The 21,497-nt window shown below is 41.6% G+C and overlaps 1 protein-coding gene across 1 annotated transcript in view; it reads left to right on the forward strand.

Moving 5' to 3' along the window:
* LOC137501848 (putative serine protease K12H4.7) overlaps positions 1 to 20,857 on the forward strand; it is a 76,530-nt gene extending 55,673 nt beyond the window's left edge. The window contains exons 4-9 of the mRNA XM_068228951.1: positions 224 to 447; positions 4,892 to 5,027; positions 11,066 to 11,310; positions 18,017 to 18,140; positions 20,041 to 20,210; positions 20,716 to 20,857. Coding sequence (XP_068085052.1) covers positions 224 to 447; positions 4,892 to 5,027; positions 11,066 to 11,310; positions 18,017 to 18,140; positions 20,041 to 20,210; positions 20,716 to 20,837 — 1,021 coding nt within the window. The 3' untranslated portion in view covers positions 20,838 to 20,857. The remainder of the gene's footprint in view (positions 1 to 223; positions 448 to 4,891; positions 5,028 to 11,065; positions 11,311 to 18,016; positions 18,141 to 20,040; positions 20,211 to 20,715) is intronic.
* Positions 20,858 to 21,497: the final 640 nt, after the last annotated feature.

Genomic DNA, 21,497 nt, shown 5'->3' on the forward strand with positions numbered 1-21,497 from the left:
TACGAATGTTATTAATTATTTTAGAGTAGATAGCTGTTTATAATTTATGTTGTATTTTTAGCATGGCAAGTCTCAGATGAGGAAAATTTATATAAACAGTAACCAATCTAGTTCCTCTTCTTTTTTCGTACAATACTTGCGCATTGTGACTTGCTAAAGCCTTCTATAAGAGTAGTCGAACTTTATAAAGGAATTACATATATAAGCAATATGTATGTTTCAGTTTTTCAGGACGAGATCCACGTTATTTGTCCTCAGAACAGGCTCTGGAAGATATTGCACATTTCATAGAAGCTCAAAAAGAACAGTACCCAGATAGTCCATGGATAGTAAGTGGATGTTCATATGCTGGCAATCTGGCGACGTGGATGAGACAGAAATACCCTCACTTGGTACAAGGGGCCATTGCAGGCAGTGCTCCCTTGTTGGTTAAAGCGGACTTCTATGGTGAGTATTACACAATCCACAAGTAATTTCAGATGATGATGCAAAGTCTAATGGTTTGTGGTAGAACGAAATGAAATGATAATTAAAATTTTAAAATGAATCCACCGTCTAGAATAAAATAGAATTATGATGAAAAGTGGTAATGAATTTAAAGTAATCAGTGGAAATAATTCGCAATGCCTTATTTCCTGATGAAAGTTTTGTTTTAATAGTGTTAACAAGTGAACTGTTGAATATAAGTTTAATTGCACTTTCTGGGATTGGCCGGTCCGCCACGATTACCCAGACAGTTATACTTCTTTAGGATCTACAATCTCCTTTATCGGAATTACTTTCATTGTGATACATCATCATACATACATCATCATTATATACTGTTATGCCTTTCAGCGTTCAGTCTGCAAGCCTCTGTGAATTTACTAAACGTCGCCACAAGCCTCCATTTGCAACTAGTGCTGTGGCCTCATTTAGTTCTATACCTCTTATATTTAAATCGTTAGAAACTGAGTCTAATAATCGTCGTCTTGGTCTACCTCTACTTCTCTTACCCTCAATAACAGAGTCAATTATTCTCCTAGGACATCTATCCTCCTCCATTCACCTCACATGACCCCACCACCGAAGCATGTTTATGCGTACAGCTTCATCCATCGAGTTCATTCCTAAATTAGCCTTTATCTTCTCATTCTGAGAACCCTCCTGCCATTGTTCCCACCTCTTTATACCAGCAATCATTCTCGTTACTTTCATGTTTGTTACTTCTCACTAATGAATAAGATATCATGAGTTCACCAACTTTCGCTCCCGTAAAGCAAAGTTGGTCTGAAAACAGACCGATGTAAAGATAGTTTCGTCTGGGAGCTGACTTCCTTCTTACAGAATACTGCTGATCGCAACTGCGAGCTCACTGCATTAGCTTTACGACACCTTGATTCAATCTCACTTACTATATCACCATCCTGGGAGAACACACAACCTAAATACTTGAAATTATCGACCTGTTCCAGCTGTGTATCACCAATCTGACATTCAATTCTGTTGAATTTCTTACCTACTGACATCAATTTAGTCTTCGAGAGGCTAATTTTCATACCATACTCATTGCACCTATTTTCAAGTTCCAAGATATTAGACTGCAGGCTTTCGGCACAATCTGCCATTAAGACCAAGTCGTCAGCATAGGCCAGACTGTATACTACATTTCCACCTAACTGAATCCCTCCCTGCCATTTTATATCTTTCACCAGTTGATCCATGTAAACTACGAACAGCAAAGGTGAAAGATTACAGCCTTGTCTAACCCTGTAAGTACCCTGAACCAAGAACTCATTCTACCATCAATTCTCACTGAAGCCCAATTGTCAACATAAATGCCTTTCATTGCTTTTAATAATCTGCCTTTAATTCCATAGTCCCCCGGTATGGTGAACATCTTTTCCCTCGGTACCCTGTCATATGCTTTCTCTAGATCTACGAAACATAAACACAACTGCCTATTCCTCTCGTATCATTTTCCAATTATCTTGCGCATACTGAAAATCTGATCCTGACAGCCCCTCTGTGGTCTGAAACCACACTGGTTTTCATCCAGCTTCCTCTCAACGACTGATCGCACCCTCCCTTCCAAGATGCCAGTGAATACTCTGCCTGGTATTCTAATCAGTGAGTTACCTCGATAGTTGTTGCAATCCTTCCTGTTCCCTTGCTTATAGATAAGTGCAATTACTGCTTTTGCCCAATCTGAAGGTACCTTACCAACACTCCATGCTAATTTTACTACTCTATGAAGCCATTTCATCCCTGCCTTCCCACTATACTTCACCATTTCAGGTCTAATTTCATCTATCCTGTTGCTTTATGACAATGGAGTTTATTTACCATCCATTCCACTTACTCAAGCGTAATTTCACCAACACCATTTTCCTCCTGCTCATGAACTTGGCTGTTCGCAACACCACCAGGAAGATTTCCTTTTACGTTGAGAAGATGTTCAAAATATTCCCTCCACCTCTCCAGTGATTCCCTGGGATTTACTATGAGTTCACCTGAATTACTCAAAACACTGTTCATTTCCTTTTTTCCTCCTTTCCGAAGATTCCTTATAACTGTCCAGAAAGGTTTCCCTGCTGCTTGACCTAGCCTTTCCAGATTATTACCAAAATCCTCCCGTGACTTCTTTTCGGATTCAACAACTATTTGTTTCGCTCTGTTTCTTTCATCTACGTACAAATCCCTGTCTGCCTCGGCCCTTGTTTGGAGCCATTTCTGATAAGCCTTCTTTTTACGTTTATAAGCTGCTCTCACTTCAACATTCCACCAAGATGTTCGCCTTTTCCCATCTTTACATACAGTTGTTCCTAGGCATTCCCTTGCTGTTTCTACTACAACATCCCTGTATGCCACGCATTCTCTTTCTATATACTAAACCTGCTTACTGTCTACTGTTCGGAACTACTCACTAATCATATCCATGTACTTCTGTCTAATTTCCTCGTCCTGGAGATTTTCTAGAATTATTCGTTTGAAGACGGATTTCATTTTCTCTACCCTAGGCCTAGAGATACTTAGTTCATTACAGATCAGATAGTGGTCTGTATCATCGAAATATCCCCGAGAAACTTGTACAGTCTTAACAGATTTCCTGAATTCGAAGTCGGTTGAGATATAGTCTGTTATGGATCTGGTACCCCTAGCCTCCCATGTGCAGCGGTGAATAGCCTTATGTTTGAAGAATGCATTCGGAACTGCTAAACACATACTAGCACAGAAGTCCAGCAAACGCTTCCCATTACCATTAGCTTCCATATCTTCCCCACATTTACCAATCACCCTTTCGTATCCTTCAGTTCTATTTCCAACTCTTGCATTGAAATCGCCCATTAGCATTATTCTATCCTTGCTGTTGTCCCTGACCACGATGTCACTCAATACCTCATAGAACTTGTCAACGTCATCCACATCTGCACCCTCACATGGTGAATACACTGAGACAATTCTCGTCCTAATTCCTCACCTGACAAATCTACCCACATCTTTCGCTCATTTACGTGCCTAACTGAAACTATGTTGCGTGCAATGGTATTCCTGATAAAGAGCCCTACCCCAGACTCTGTCCTTCCTTTTCTAGCACCCATCAAGTACACTTTATAATCTCCTATCTCTTCCTTGTTATCTCCCCTTACCCGAATATCACTTACTTCTAGCACATCCAGATGCATCCTCTTTGCTGACTCAGTCAGTTCTAGTTTCTCTCTTCCATAAGCCACTTTAATATTGATAGCTGCCCATCGAATTCCATTTCGTTCGCCAAGTTGTTTTCAAGGAGTCCCTCGCCTGTCAAATGGGAGTGGGACTCCATTACTCCCATAGGTCCGAGGCTTGCTTAAAATTTTCTGAGCTCGGTGAATTCATGAAGCAGGATGCTGCCCTACTTGCACATAGTCCAAGTGAGGATCTCTCCTCTAACGGGTTATGGACTACCGGTGAATTGTATAGCCCTAGCCGCCTGAGCACAAGGAGGGCCACGACTCAGAATATGTCCGAGATGCCCACTCCCATTCCATAGCAACTGGTATCCCGACACTCAGGACCACTTACTAGGCCACTCAGCCGTTGCCCGTGGTTCACGAACTAGGACGTGACTACAGTAACCCACACCATGAACCATCATTGTGATACAAAATATAGATTATTGTAGAATAAGAATTGCCTTGAATTGCAATAATATATATCATGACCGTCATTTCTCACCTGAAAGTAGGGGGGGGGGGGAGGCACCTTAGAAGAGCGGGCATATTCCGAGGAGATGAGTAAGGAGGGCGTTGTAAATGCCGTTAAAGGAGTTGTATTGGCGGTGATGACGGTGCACAAACTATCCTCTTTTAATTATAATTGGAGAATGTCGAAGCGTTCCGCCTGTACAGAGGAAAAAAGAGAAGGGTAGAGACTCAAGTTTGAAGGAGAATGAGAGTTGCCTAATAAAGGTCGGATAGGAAATGTGCAAGTTAGAAGACTGGCAAGGAAAAGTGGAAGTAATGCCAATGCATTCCCCCAAGTTGAGAACTTTTAGTCAGGCAGGCGATACCGAGGAAATTATTCTGTACCTCCCCCGCTTCGCGCTGGGTTCCAGTAGCAAAAGTGCCAATGATATAGAAAAGTCCAGTGTCTTGTGGCCCCTCCGGCTCATTTCTGGTGTAAAATTGTACTGGTGGTGGCTGTGCTCATTGGTCCAGGGGAAAGTACAACTACTGTATGTAACACTGGTCGTAAAGGAACAGGATGGACTTTTCCAACAGTTAAGGAAACGGTCTTGATAGGCGTGACAGTGAAGAACTCTGATAGGTCTACCGTCGAGGAACACCAGACAAACAGTACAAAAGTGAGTTGGTGAGGGCTGTTGGCGTTAGTAACAGCTACTGTATATGGGTATCTTCATTCTTTTCAGAGTATTTTGAAGTCATAGGGGAAGTGCTAAAGGGGAGAGCTCCGCTATGTCACCAGAACATTTTAGAAGCCAATCAGGAATTGGCCATGCTCGCAAAATCTCCTAATGGTCAAAGGAAGCTCGCCAAAATCTTTGGGTAAGTAGAACATGTATCGTTTCCCGAACAACAACATTTAATTTCCATGGCATTAAGTTACAGTTTCTGTCGTCAGATTCTTTCACTAGGGAACAAAATACTCCATCACCTTGTCTCAGTAATGACTGTGTACTAAGTGAGAACGTGGGAGATTTCTCTGTGTCAGTCGTAGGCGAGTGCCGATTATTGTTTGAGGGGGTGTACGCATTACCAGATAAGAGATGGTCGTGAAAACGGAAATGCAAGTAGAAACCATTCATATTAGGAAATGGAAGAGGTGGTGAAGAACAACTAGCAACATCCGTATTACCCAACGACCTGCATTATACTACATACTCCAAAACCAACTACAGTACTCAGAAAATGTTTATCGCGGGTTTTCTGAACGCTCACCATTTGATACGTAAAAGAAATAGTAATTTTTTAGGAGATTCGTTTTCTTGTTTAACGTTGCACTTTCGATGACGAAAGGATGGGAAAAGATCATCATGGCTGCCGACAATGGGGTTCGAACCCACTCACAGATGTGCGACCCTAACTCGCCGACATCTAGGAGAGTAACACGCTTTGAGAATTTTATTTTTCAGAAAGTTCTCCTAAATAAAGACCCTGTCCCTCATTTCAATACTACTCCAAGATGTCTTACCATAGTTCCACATTTTCTACATGTATATCTGTTTTTACTATCAAAAAACACTTGCACTTTAAGGTCAGTCGTCACTTTCATACTGATGCAATATCTACAATAGGTCTTGAAAACACTATAACATTCCGCAATCACATTTAACGGGCTCACATTTTTGTCGTAAATCACTGAAAATGATCTTCACACCAAGGCTGCTTCGTCTCGCACTTGTTGTTCGTCCTCTGTGTTATGCTGATAGTAGAATACGGTTGGACAAGACGCAGGTGACAATTTACGATATTTCCTAGGGACGCGAATATGTTCACTATTCTCAAAGGAAATAAACTTAGAGTTAAAATGTTTGATGCACACGACAGTCTCGTTTTTTTACAGCAAAATTCTCGCTATCAACACACCGAATCCATTTCTCTCGAAGTCTCCATCCTTCGGTGAGGGTAGACATACCCGAAGAATTTCCGTAATTTGATCTGCAGAAAGGTCGGTCCATGTTAACCTAATCTATGCACACTACATTCTAAGATAACACCACCACTCAAACACACAAGCACGTTCAAACACGAAATAATTAACATACAGGTATTTTAAGCTTCTACGTAAAAGCAACTCTCGACACAACTATTTCGTTATCAGAATTGAAAATCGCGAAGTACGATCACATGCAGATTTGAAATAACTATTTCACAATTGTTACTTTAAACTCATTTCCACGATCACATTTAACCTACGCCTGGCCCGCACCCACGGCCAATTGCCACTAATCGAAATCTGACTTGAGGTCTGAGGATTGTAGACCAACTGAACGGACTCATCCAGCGCACCTGTCTGCGGAAAATTGCAACACATCCGCCATGTTTCCTGGTGGCACTCGTCAGCTGTTAGTTGTCAAAAACAGAAGCATGCCCAAAATCTTTGCCGCGGGAAACAAACGTACATAAACATACTCCAGTCATACCGGGCGTAGATGTTGGCGACGTTGCTCCACCTCCCGCAGAAAGCATGGCGGAGCAGCTGTCAACAGGTCATCCGCCAGTATGTGTACTACAATATAGGTCTAGGTAGAATAACACCTGACATCACCGCTAGGAGCAATCTTTTGTGTTGACAAAATGAAGCAAGTTGGCGCATTAACATTCCATCAGCTGACAGAGAAATTGTGCGACCTGTTTGAACTTCGTAAGGTTGAAAAAGTGAGAAGTCAGAAACTAGGACTTAAGATAACAATGGGTTTGTTAGGATGAAAGGAGACAAATCGTACCACACTCAATATAGCCACTTATGCTATGTACACTTCGAAAATCAGTGCATGTATCAAATAAGTGACCAGCGGCGATTACTGGCAAATGCCATCCCAAACATATTTCCTTTTCGCTCACATTGGCACATGAAGAAAATGGAGCACACACCACAAACGGAACGTAAGCGAGAAAACCCACCTGATGAGGAACCTTCTGCTAAACGATGTAAGTATAAGAAGTAGTGATTTACTTCCTTAATCATCTTCTACAACTCATTATCGTGCTTAGGTCTACTTTGCTGTTCAAAACAGAGTAGGGTAGGGCCTGGACAAGATCATTCATTATCCTTTCTTGATTCGTTTTGCCCAACTAAGCAGAGCGTTTGAAATTTTTTCACTTTTTTGTTTTCTCTTCTTCTCTTCCCAATATCTCTTCATCGTCTCGCTGTGTTCCTTTTTACGTTCTACAGTCCATCCCGTATTTAGTCGGATGGGCTTTACGAAAGATTCTTATTAATGAATTAAGATTCTAAATTTTATTCTATCTTGCAAGGTTTCTTCATTAATGTCGATTTTCTTTAGCCAATTATTGTGATTGATAAGGCTGAGTTTAACTTTTATTTGTGAGCCTGTTATGATATATTCTATATAAGTAAACAAAAATTTGTAATCGTCGTTTCCTAATTCATCTGTGATTTTTTCTGTAACATGATATATTTCATGTGATTTCTTGTTCTTCCAAATTCCATTTTCGCATTTTGGTCCTAATATTTTCCCGAGGCTTTTTATTTCTTGTTTTTCGATCATCTTTATTCGAGATTTGACACCGGTGTGCACAGCTACTGCGCTATTGGCTCTTTTTGAAATACTCCTTTCATTGGATCTGTTCCCTTTGTATGCTCTTTCAAGTTTTTCAATTATTTGTTTGTTAGCTTGCTGATTTAACGCTGTTGGTTCAATAATTTCGCCTAGACACTTAAATTTGTCTACTTAAGCGGTATTTCCATATTTGGTGATTAATGGTTGTTTGTTGAAACCTGATCTAGAATTAATCTTGAGCCAACATCTAGGGCTCAAAATCTTAGTTGTAATTTGCAGATCGTCTACAGTTCACCTCCCCATCACCTTCAACGTATTAGCATGATGAAACAAACAGGCTTCGCGACACCAACGTGGACATGTTGGTAGCCCCGTACACCGGCAGATTACGTCCTCGGTGAGAAGTGAACAAAGGACAGACGTACTGAATCTGTTGAAAGTTGGGTAACGATGATCAAGGACATGAGTTTGTAATTGTGACATAATTATTTCGAATCTGTGAAAGAAACGTATTTCAGTCGCTAGGCGCTCTTACGTGTAAGTTAATTATTTCGTGTTTGCACATATAGTGTCCGCCTCTGTGGTGTAGTGGTTAGCGTGATTAGCTGCCATCCCCGGAGGCCCGGGTTCGATTCCCGGCTCTGCCACGAAATTTGAAAAGTGGTACGAGGGCTGGAACGGGGTCCACTCAGCCTCGGGAGGTCAACTGAGTAGAGGTGGGTTCGATTCCCACCTCAGCCATCCTGGAAGTGGTTTTCCGTGGTTTCCCACTTCTCCCCCAGGCGAATGCCGGGATGGTACCTAACTTAAGGCCACGGACGCTTCCTTCCCTCTTCCTTGCCTATCCCTTCCAATCTTCCCATCCCTCCACAAGGCCCCTGTTCAGCATAGCAGGTGAGGCCGCCTGGGCGAGGTACTGGTCATACTCCCCAGTTGTATCCCCGACCAAGAGTCTGAAGCTCCAGGACACTGCCCTTGAGGCGGTAGAGGTGGGATCCCTCGCTAAGTCCGAGGGAAAAACCGAACCTGGAGGGTAAGCAGATGATGATGATGATGACATATAGTTCAAGTGGCGTTGTAGAATGCACGGTAAGTAAAAACCGGCAATTTTTCGGGTAGTTCTGCTCTCGCTGAAGGATGAGTGTTCGAGAGAAATGGTTTCTCTGCATTCATCGCTAGAATTATTTTACTATAAATAATAAAAATGTCGTCTGCATCAAGGATTTGTAGCTGAGTTAATTGTCCGCAATATACTTCCCGTTGAACCAGTTCGCATTCCTGGGAAGTATTACAAACAGCCTTCGCACATAAACAGTAGTTAACCTCGAGGAAGGAAGTAGCGACGAGTGCGAAGAACATAAGACACACACTCGTGATAAAAGTGTGGGTGTGTTCTAAAGGCAGACATTAGTGGGTTTTGAAATGACGACTGACCGAGATGTGCAAGTGTATTTTGAAAATTACAAAGAGAAAAATACTGTGACAGAGAGGGATGGCCAAGCTCCCAGTTCCTTTTCATAAGCCACAGTCGATTCCCTTCAACTCCTTACCCAGTTCCATTTTTATGACGTCCTCAACTGAGGCGTCATACAACGTCGTTACGCGTCAGCCCCGACCTCGCATCAGGGAACGGGACGAAGGGATTAAAATGTGAATAAGAAGACGACCTCAAGTGTGACAGATAGAGGAAATTTGATACTCTGGTAAGTCATCTCAGTAGCTACGAAGACGGTAGTATTGAACCGACTGACAAAGTCTTAATATGGGAAACTTCCTGAATAGAAGCCTTTGAAAGTAGCGTTAATAATTCAAATGATGTTTGTAAGTGTGGTGTCCCTTTGACAAACATTAGACTAATTATACGAAGGTCTCACATGAAAAGAGAAACTCCAAAGAAATCGCCGAGAAACTTCAAAGACTTCAAAGAGAGAAAGACTGATGTGGCAGAAACAGCACATAAGGAAAAAGATGAGTAATCTCATTAGCAAGATAACAGCGTTTTTGCTTATTTTGTGAAAACTACACCACATTCAAATTGTTTGTTAGATGTGTTCAGTACTAGTGAAGGATACTTGACGGGTTAATGGGCATGCTGTCGTGGTGTTAATAACAGGGGATTTTTTATTTGTTGGTTTTGTGTTCCTTTCTTTCTTTAATTCGTATTCATGTTTTGAACAAAGTAAAGACTGTTAGTTATTGATAACTTGATGTTTGGCGTAATCATTTTAAAATCCTCTCTATGCATATTACTTTCCTAGATAATGAGTACGTAAAATTACCATTGCTTTTTTTACGGATCGATTATTATGATTTTAAAAACCATCGATTCATACTTTCCTTCAAGAAAATATCCACGACCATTAGTAGGTTATTCGTCGCCATGCCAGCTTTGGTCCGGTACGGAAGCCCTGCTTTCTCGGTATTCTAGTCTCAGTATTGTAGTTGGTCTGTGTTCAGTTATCCTCCACCTCTCTATGTTATTCTTCGTAGTTGGTATTAACAATAATAAGAGTAAAATTGAGAAGATGGTGCTTTGATAATCGTGAAAAGACCTTCCTCAATTAACAGTAATCGAAAGAGAGAGAACTTAGAGGTTCGATACTCAGAAGTATGAAGTTACCGACAAAAAAAAGGAAAGATGCAGTTAAGGACCTCACAAATCTGTAACTTTCGGGGTAGAAAAGGGACATGGGTTGAGCCAGGGAAGTCAGGTTGGAAAGATTCTAGTCAGGAGCCTACCGCACAAAAAGGGAAGCAATTCAAGATTCATCACCAGAACTCCCGTGGTTACCATCCCATGTTCCAAAAATGAGACGCCTCCAGTTTCATCCCATTCAGTCCCCTTTTTACGACTGGCAGGGAAATAGTGAGGGCCACAGGTTCTAAAATGAGCTGACCAGGGAGTTGAGAGTGAGGAGCCAGTCTCAGTAAAGGGGCTCCACGCTCCCATGATCATTCGACAACAAATCAGGAGACTGAGTAGTAACTACAGCCGGAAAATGTGAACAGTGTAGGGCGGGCATTATCTTTATGAAAAAGTGGCTTCTGAACAGAGCAAAATCTAGGAATAAGTAAAACAGACCGGCTGGTGATATGTGTGGTACCAGTAGGCGCATGAGCACTGCTCGTTTCGACTGTTCTCTTATTTTCATGTCTGAACACAACAAGTGGTCTCACACTCGAAGGTGATTAGACGGTAGTGAATATTATTTTCATGGGGAAGAACAACTAGTGTAGTGAAAATAGAAGGAGGTCCGACTCTTTGAAATAGAAATAAGAGCAAAATTTCATTTACCGATTTGTTCCGTAAATGATAATTTATCTGTTTTAAAATTTCAGGGTTCCTTCGTATTCTTCAGACGATAGTCTCAAATTTCATTATTATTTGGCTGAAGCTGTCTTGGATAGGGGAGTTATTCAAGATCTACACTATTTTAAACCGTATTGTTCTGAGGTGTGCTATTCGGTAAGAAGATACACTCACGAAAAGTCAGTCTTGGATATCCTCGTAAACTTCACCATGCCTCGCAGCCAGGAAACAAGTGGCAGCTTTGTTGGCGCCTCACTAACAGGACATGCCGCCAGTAAGTATGTAATTATTAAGAGAAATCGCAATAGTTATTGTAAGTTAGTTCATAAAAGTAAATTATCCAAATTCGAATCCTGGAAGTACAAAAGGGAAAAATACCTTGGTGCTGCTCATTGCCATGAGGAAAGGGAATACAGAAACTTGACGGTGGTGGTGATTATTGTTTTAAAAGGAACTTTTTTTTGCTAGCTGTTTTACGTCGCACCGACACAGATAGGTCTTACGGCGACGATGGGACAGGAAAGGGCTAGGAGTGGGAAGGAAGCGGCCGTGGCCTTAATTAAGGTACAGCCCCAGCATTTGCCTGGTGTGAAAATGGGAAACCACGGAAAACCATTTTCAGGGCTGCCGACAGTGGGGTTCGAACCTACTATCTCCCGAATACTGGATACTGGCCGCACTTAAGCGACTGCAACTATCGAGCTCGGTTTAAAAGGAACTACAACTGGGTAAACACCCTCTCAAAACGCAGACCAGAGGAAACAAAATTGAAGATATCCGAATGTTCGGAAGAGTGAATGTAGCCTATCGGCAAAAGAAAGTCACGAAGTGCGTGGAAGGAAGGAATCCTCAGACCTCGCGAACCTAATATCGCCAGGCTGAGGAGTCTAACGCAAGTGGTTGCCAAGAAAAAGAGGGAACTAAGGTTCGCACATCACGACAGGCGAGGGATAGTGTTAGTAAATAATACACTAGAGGTAGCATTGGCGCCACAGTGTACGAGAGAATCAGTGTGGCGAGCGGAGCAGCAGTTTGGCAAAAAGCTCACTCCGTTGTACTCATCAATGTAAATAGGGGACTCTGTGGATATAGATATGGTTTAAAAATCTTATATGGAAATATTCTCAGATACAACAGTATACTTGCGATGCTTCTCTCCAGTAAACAGTAAAGTCCTAAAAGCATAAATACAGGAGAAATGCGTATTAAAAGAGGACGGTGTTCAGGTGCAGTTAAATAACACAAAACCAACTTACTGTTCGTAACGTTTAGAAGGCGGGCACGTATAATTTGCTATCGTTTGTGTAAATGACCACGACTTTGCTATAATTCTGCCCAACGACAGAAAATGTACTCTCTCGTAGGAAGCGGATGCACGAGTTTTTGGGCCTAAACCGTTGTATTTTGGGGTAAAGTAGACAAAATAGTGCCATCGCCGGCTTAGACGCTGGTTTTGTGAGCCCAAGCTGGTGGGTTCGAGCCTGACTCAGTCCGTTGATACTTGAGGGTGCTCAAATATGTCAACCTCTTGTAGATAGATTTGCCGGCACATGAAGGAACTCCCGTGGGAAAAATTCCGATGATAATTTATCTGTTTTAAAATTTCAGGGTTCCTTCGTATTCTTCAGACGACAGTCTCAAATTTCATTATTATTTGGCTGAAGCTGTCTTGGATGGGGGAGTTATTCAAGATCTACACTATTTTAAACCGTATTGTTCTGAGGTGTCCTATTCGGAAACATTTCCGAAAACTGTGTAAGTAGTTGTCGATGTTTTCTGAACGCGATTACAAGTGGAAATATGGCACTCGGTTGTGGTTTCTTCTCCATTTTTGTATCAGCCAATAAAATTTATGTGGGTGTGTCTTAATGATTCATGAAAGATCTCGGATCTTCCCTGAGGGTTTAAATACCGTGGCTTTTCACGCCTCTTGGCCACTTCATTTTACAAGTTAAAATCTTAAAGCAAATCTTACATTTCAGGAAAAGCTAAACAAAAACTCCATAATAGGCTGAAACCACTCGGTGTTACTGGATTACCCGTGGACTGTTATGATAGACTCCCGAAAGAATTTAACGGAAGATAATGGCACCTACTTCCCAGGAGGAATTCTTGAGATGGTAGAATAAAAAAATAAAAAAACTATCGAGAACTTCGTAGGGATGAACCTCAAATAAACGATCCAGATGGTTTACTGCCGTATAAGAGCCTGCCCCGAAGAAAAAGCACAACTCCCAGGAGTAATTAATGTGTAGAACCTCATCGATAAATCCAAAGGCCGAAACACGCCTCATACCGATACAAATGTCCTACCGGGGATAATCACTCTGGGGTGACTTAGTTACACCCATGTTACAAGACAAAAGACACAATACAAATTACACAAAAGAGAGGTAACACCATGACCTCACAATACCGACAAGAAATACCACGAGAAATGCATCAATACCCAAAAGAAGCAACATACTCCCAATACATCCTCCCATTCTCTTACATCATAAATACCCTAAATCACAAAAGAGAAAAATGTATATCCAAAAGGAGTCTATAACTCCCATACAAGATCCCCTATTACACAAAAATATTACCCTACAAAGCATCAAAATACAAAAGACATCATGGGTGAACTTGAGCAGGAGGACCGGATAGCGGGTCGTAAGCGTAGAAACACATCTCAAAGGAAACAAAAATTCCTCAACTGAGTGGGCCCTGTCAAAAATAGAGAAGTGAGACCGAGAAATGTGTATGTCGTGAGGACGAAAACAGGGAAGATCAAAAATCATGACGGGGAACACTTTAAGTATGTAGGAAGCTTTACCCCATCTGACCCATCACCGATGGGAGGGGCATATAAAGTGAAGACACAACAGAATGTTGGCCGAAAGGAACACATACTTCGTTTGCATACCTCGCAATCACGCAACCTTACCAACCAATACGTGCCACAAAATTAGAGTACCCTACGATCAAGCCTAGGGAATAGACGATATACAGATCCTACCTAGAGAAGGCTACAGGTCCCAAGGAACTTAGATTCCACACAACATCGAAAGCTTCCATTACAGAGAACTAGGACGTAAGCGACACCTGAACGCCACAAGCTCATTAGATACATGGGAAGAATTGGGCTGAGAAATGCCCGACCCAGGAAGAAAAATAAGACGAGCAAATAAAATATACACATTTTATCATAGCAGACGACCATTAGAAGTGACATCCAGCAAGGCTTAATAGGAGAGATAAGGAGAGGTTGGCCTGAAGGCGTAGTGCCTATACAATGAGAGTAGGTCTACCGCAAAGAATTTAGCCCATGAACATACCCAACGACCTCGCCCAAAAACTACATCTTAAAGAGGCAACCGATAGGAAAAGTGCAGTTAGGAAGCACTCGAAACGAATGACAAGGTTGATGTCACACGACCAAAACAATGATCATCACTCAAAAGAAACCACTTGAAAGGGGCAACCAGATGGAACCTTAATTTCACAATCCCTTGAACAAGCATGCCCCCAGATTCGACCTTCTTAATGGGGAGTTTCTAGAAAAAAATTCCTCCTTGCGGAAGTGGCCAGGATGGAGGACTTCGCTAGGGCCGGACATGATAGAAAAGATTTTACAAATTTAGAAAAAATATTCCAGCAACTGAGAAAATACTTAGAGTTCGATGCACTATTTAGCCGTCAAAAGGGGCTTAATTGAGACCCATTCAACCACGCTCTGCTACCACTTGTTACGGGATTACCCGTGGACCAGCAGAGGTGAAAAGAAGGTGTGGACTTGAATGGTTCTAACTACGAAATTAAAGTTACTTTAAAACTTAAACAAAGGTTATATTTTTTGAATTTTAACAATTAACAACACAAAAACATTAACAGTCTTTCACTAGGTGCGATCGCAATAACATATCCGGTACCATGACAAGGTTTTTACAAGGCCAGTACATCCAAAATTTAGTAATCCGGGCTTCCAGCCCCTCGCTTAGCATTTCTTGAGCTCACGGCTCCCAGTTATAAGAAGGTACAAAGGTTCAGGGGCAGAAAACCCCTAGTTCACGGAGCACTTACTCCACCAACAACATACCTAGCCTCCAAGAGGCACACATTGTAAGTACAAAATTTTAAGGAAAGAACTATCAGGCTCTCAAATTCTCAACATAAAAAATTTACAACACTCTGGCCTTCTATGACCCAATTTTACAATTTGAAACAGGGGTATCTCATACCCAACCTACAAGGGCTTTTATGAAAAGGAACAGGTTAATAAAATGGCCCAAAATAGCAAGATGTCTGGAGGCGAGTACTTGCACTCCTACATGAACACTTGTTAAAACCTAAGGAGCACTAGGCCGATTAATCAGGGGCTGTTCCCACACTAGGGAGGTGACTCGTATAAGCATATTTTAATGCATTAAGAATAGAAAATCGGTTATGGAAACGTAGTCACCTCCAATCAAAAATGAAGGGGAACTCGAGAGGGTAAAGCAGTCTCTACCCCAGATTTACAGTTAAAGACTTTTGAAGTTTTTACATTAGACAGAAGAAGGTTACATTTACAAACTAAAGTTACATGTTTAAAGATTCGGACCTTCGCCTCGGGCTAAACTAGCGAAGAAAGCAATAATGAAAGATGTTATGTGGCCATTACCTTGACGGAGAACTGCTGCCTGATGAAAGAGGCGCCTACCCGCCTTCTGCTTTACACCCGCACTCTCAGAAATACGACGATGAAGTGGCCAAGAGGCGTGAAAAGCCACGGTATTTAAACCCTCAGGGAAGATTCGAGATCTTTCATGAATCATTAAGACACACCCACATAAATTTTATTGGCTGATACAAAAATGGAGAAGAAACACATGATAGGTTAGAAATTAATTACAAAAATTCGGGATTGGCTAAATTCAAAACTGGCGAAAAGGAGGGAAATATTACCAACCCAGAAATAAATGAACATCACTTAGTTACCAGAAACCTAGAGATACAAAACTTCTTCAGAAAAGTTCTTTCACTTCGCACCAGGGTGCAGGATCCTATGTTTTAGTAGTGACACCTTGAGACAAAAGTTCAAAATTTATTACATTATCAGTTGCACATTTTTATCAGTAGGAGAGTACAATTAGGCGCAGAATTAGAATGCGTGGGATAAGGGTGTACCTCCTGGTACAATTATCATTGTCGATGTTTTGTGAACGCGATGACAAGTGGAAATATGGCATTCGGTTGTGGTTTCAGCCTATTATGGAGTTTTTGTTTAGCTTTTCCTGAAATGTAAGATTTGCTTTAAGATTTTAACTTGTGAAATGATTTCCGTTAATGGAAAGGGAGAGTGGTAAATTGACGAGAACTGAAAAAATGCTTACAATAATTTTTTACAATTTGCTTCATATCGCACAGAGGTCTTCTGGCAACGATGGGACTGAAAGAAACTAGGTGTGGGAAGGAAGCGCCCGTGGGCTTAATTAAGGTACAGCCTGGTGTGAAAATGGGAAACATGGAAAACCATCTTCGGGTCTGCCGACAGTGGGGTTTAAACCCACTACTTCCCGAAAGCAAGCTTAAAGCTGCGTGTCCCTAACCGCGCTACCAACACGCTCGTTCAATACAGTCCTATATGTCATTTAAGCGAATAATATTGACGAAAGTAAAGGAATCAGATGTTCACATGGTGTTGCACATCTAGTCTCTACACTGTAAAATCTGGTAAAGTGTGAACGGGAATTGCTACACGTATTGTACGAAGGGAAAGCAACGAACTGTATATACAGAGAATATATTCAATAGCTTTTAATACAAATACACACAGAAAGTGAAAAACGGAGCACAATTCCAGGCTATCATGCACATCTTTTCTTATCACCTATTTTGTACCTACTTGCTTTACGTCGCACCGACACAGATAGGTCCTACTGCGAATATGGGACAGGAAAGGGCTAGGAGTGGAAAGGAAACGACTGTGGCCTTAATTAAGGTGTGAAAATTGGAAACCATATTCAGGGCTGCCGACAGTGGGGTTCAAACCCACTATCTGCAGAATGCAAGCCTGCAGCCTCTCCCTTGGTATCGTGCACATGATTTTTCTGGATATTCGCTTTCAAAGGCATGGGCAGTCAATGAAAGGAAACTGTCATCTCTTATATTTCCTAAATCATTAATTTCAGTCTTCAAGGAAAGATCCAAAGAATCTCATTCACGCCGACTCGCGAGGTCAGCCCAAATGGGCAAGTCACATGACAATAAGTGTTACGCACGGAAATTAACTTCAATGAAACATACCTGTGAAATGTACGCCACTGCCCTTTATGAACCTCTCTATGCGGCACAGGAGACTGGCATTTTCCTTCAGAGAAGTGTATACTTCAATTTATCGGGAAGCTCCAGCTTTCGCCAAAGAGGGCGCTGCAGCGCCAATGCTAACTCTAGTGTATTATTTACTAACTCTATGGTCGTAACACGCTCGCAAGCTGAGCTCCCCTCCTTGTCGTAAAGGTGGGACCAGGAGCGTCGAATAGCGACCACGGTTCCTCTAGCTGAATCTCGGATGGCTTCAACTTACTGGTGCCAACTTCCTTCCATCTAACCTATTCGACCTCCTTCAATCAAGTCTTGTTCTTTTCCGACCTGACGGTGTTAGGTTTTCGAGGCCTAGGGAGCCTTTCATTTTGAGGACACTGATGGCCCTTTCTGTTCTTTTGCAGATGACTTCATTTCTCGAAGTGCCGGGCTTGTTAGTGCTTGTAGCCTCCTTCCACCTCCTACGATAGCCAAGCGATACAATCATTTTACAGTATTCTCTGATCTCATGCGCAGGGTTTTGCAGTAAGGAAACGATGCATTTCATTGATTGATTGATTGATTGATTGATTGATTGATTGATTGATTGATTGATTGATTGATTGATTGATTGATTGATTGATTGATTGATTGATTGATTGATTGATTGATTGATTGATTGATTGATTGATTGGTTGTCATATGTGTTTCAGATATGTGGTTGTACCAAATTTGTCACGAATTTGGCTATTGGAGGACATTATCGTCGAAGAAGCAGCCATTTGGAATATGGCCTAACGTCAATACACTGTTTAGACTGGATTGTAATCAATGGAAGTAAGTTGCATAAAAAACACTCAACTCTTAAAAAATAGGAAAATTTCGTAAACATTAAAAGGTACATGTTCATTTATTTGTTGACATTGGTAGATGTTCAACTGTGAAACAGACTACCGGTATCGCATTGTAGCTTACAGTTGAGAAGTCTGTCGCTTAAGGGACGAATTGTTTGAACGGCTGCTATTGTACTGTTGGTGGTGGTGCTTGTGGAGAATATTGTGCTCAACTCTCCAGCAACTTTCATCTCCATAATACTCGCTCTGTGTCCCTGTCCCCGCTCTCCCCAAAGACATCAAAGAGGTTGCATCAAAAAGTACCTCTTACCAGCAGTTCCTCGTTAAATGTTTCCAGCGAGGTACCTATATGAGTGGAACGACGTTAGGAGATTAATGCTCAGTTCGAGAGTTGATGTCGTAGGTACCTCAAATTAAATGTAGGTGTCGGGCAGCACAAAATTAGTTGAAATATAAAACTTTCACACTATACCTTTATTCATTAAATTCTTCTTCTCTCTTAATGTGTTTTGGATCTTACTTAGCAATGTATATCCATAAGTTGGTAATATGATTGTTTATCGCAAGTAAACAGGGTTGACAGAAATTACAGAAGTTAATATTTATCTAATGAACTACTGCAAAAGTAGACACATTTAGTTAATGTTTTTATTATTACTATTTTTACTTCTGCGTTTCTTTGATGTCATTTTTTTAGGTTGCTGTACGTGGCACCAACACTGATAGGTCTTATGGGGACGATGGGGGAGGAAAGGGCTAGTACTGGGATGTAAGCGGCCGTGATCCCAGCTTTGCTTCTGTGAAAATAGGAAACCACGGACAACCCTCTTTCATCGCTGCCGTCAGTGAGGTTCGAACGCACTACCTCCCAAATGCAAGCTCACAGCTTGCGCCCCTAACCGCACGGCCAACTCGCTCGCTCTTCGAGTAGGAAGATAACATATTTCAAATCGTTTATTTTGTAAATTGTTCCTTCTTTATTCATATTATTATTGGCGACAAGGGCCACGGGGAACATGATGTGTTCAAACCCGCCTCCTATTCGTCAATGAAACATTTTTGACGGAGTGGCTTGACTGCGCGGTTTAGGCTACGTACCTGCCACCTTACAGTCGGAAGATAACAGGTTCGAACCCCACTGTCAGCAACCCTGAAGAGCTGCACCACATCCCGCCATAAGACAAACAGCGAATATATTCTATGCATCTACTTGATTCAGGTCGATCAGAGACAACCGGGAACAAATTCTGCACTTGAAGTTTTTGTGTGTATGGTAAGGGTTACCAGTCCACATGTGCCATATCTTTGTAACTGTAACGTGTACCGTTTTTAAATCACATTTGCCCACAGGAATAATTTCCCTGCTAAATCAACTGGATAATCAAGTTGTCACCCTCTCACTTCATTATCTGATCTCGCAGCATTCAGTTCTCTATTCAACAAACATGCATCATTCTCTCTGTTCGAGGTGAATATTATTCTTTGCATTAGGAAGGCTTTCTCCTTCTTCAACTTGAGTATATTTTATTTTCCTCACTAATTCATTTAAGGATTCATTTTCAGTGTGACGTTTCTCACATTACCGTTATCGCTACATTATCGTCAATCTGTGCTTGTTCTCTGGGACTATGCCCATACAGTCAAGGATTATTTACAAAATCAGATGATATAACTAATGTTTTGACTTCGCCTACTCGAATTGTAATTCTTTCTCTTACTAGTGCTTTCTAACACCGCTTGTTCCATATAAACATTAAAAATAGGGAGTGCCAAAGTGTTCTTCCCTTTAGGACTTCGTTCCAGGTGTTGAACTTCTGCAGTGTTCTGCTTAATATGCTGCATTCCTAATGTGCTGCCCACTGCAATTAGTGCCCTTGTTACAGCATCAGCATGGAAACGCTTGAAGACAATATACGGAAAACCAATCTGCGATATGGGGGGAAAACTCCGAACGTGACGAACGTGGTCTTCATGCACGGCTCCAATGACCCCTGGCACCCACTAGGAGTACTCTGGGACCTCTCCAGCTCGGCGAGGGCGTTCGTCTTTCAAGGTAAGTGTTACATACCACAGGGAATACTATCTTTTGTTGAGGTGAACTTGAAGTATTAAAATGAGGGACTTCTATCAAGAGAGGAAATGTGAGAAGCCCGAACCTCGAGTAGTCAAAAGCCTCAGAGCTAAGGCTGCTGGGACCGGAAGAGAGCAAATGTTGATCAAGGGGTATCGGATGAGAAACCAGGCAACGAATGTCAGATTCAGCTACTGACCCCGAGATCACCAAATCAAGAAGAAACGGAAAGGAAGGAAAATATGGCCATGAAATTTTCTGTATGAATCAGAATTCAAGTATCGTGTGGATCGGAAGAGAACAACTGTTGGTCAAGGGAGATCGTCGCGACCATCCGTCTGGGGGTTAGCAGTTTGCTAAGTCACGCCCCTACATGTTACGACAGGGAGATATCTGCACTCCTCCCCTTATTGATATCAAGTTCTATCCACTGGGGGGATCTTCAGGCCGAGTGTTAGTTTATTTTGTATTTTCTTACTTGTTGCAGGGTTGTCTCACTGTGAAATGTACGGTGGAAGAAAACACTTTAAAGCAGCAGACGAGAGATATGCAGAATGGATGAAGATCTATGATGAAATTGACTCGATTGTTCGCAGCTGGATTAAATAACGATGTATAACAATAAATAAATCTGACGAACAAGATCTCCCGTTCCTTTCAGTTCTTTAAAGATTGAAAAATGTTCCAATGTGAGAGATCTGCACTGTATAGGTGACTTCCTGTCGAGCACGGTGCTTGTAAAAGTAGATACTGCGTTACTTTCTTAATGTGAAGGCTGTCTTCATAAGTGACGAGCCACAATGAAGGGATCTAAGAAGACCAAAGCCGAACAGGTCCTCGGACACTCCCGGCACTAAAAGCCATACGCCATTTCATCTAAAATCTCATTATAGAGACGTTTTATGCCATATTTTGTCTCTCAAGGGACTGTGATCTCTTAATGGAAGGCAACATTCTACAACAAATTCATCAATTCCCTTCCGGAAAGCATCAAAATTGCTTCCTAAACTTACGAAGTCTTTCTTGCAAAATGCAGTGCCTGGCAGATTTTACTGCAGCAGATGCCTGAATGAGGAAATAGCATCAGCTCAATATCTTTTATCATATTTAGAAGACAAACAACAGTATCAGCACTCCTTTCAGAAACTTCATTTTCCACAAAGGTCTCGAATAACTGTTCAAAATCAGCTTGATCACTGCTAGTAGTATTGGTAATTCGGCTGTGAAAATTCCATCGGGTTGCTGAGAAGAACTTGAAAATCTAGAAAT

Source organism: Anabrus simplex, chromosome 8, assembly GCF_040414725.1.
Source record: "Anabrus simplex isolate iqAnaSimp1 chromosome 8, ASM4041472v1, whole genome shotgun sequence".
Lineage (NCBI taxonomy): Eukaryota > Metazoa > Arthropoda > Insecta > Orthoptera > Tettigoniidae > Anabrus > Anabrus simplex.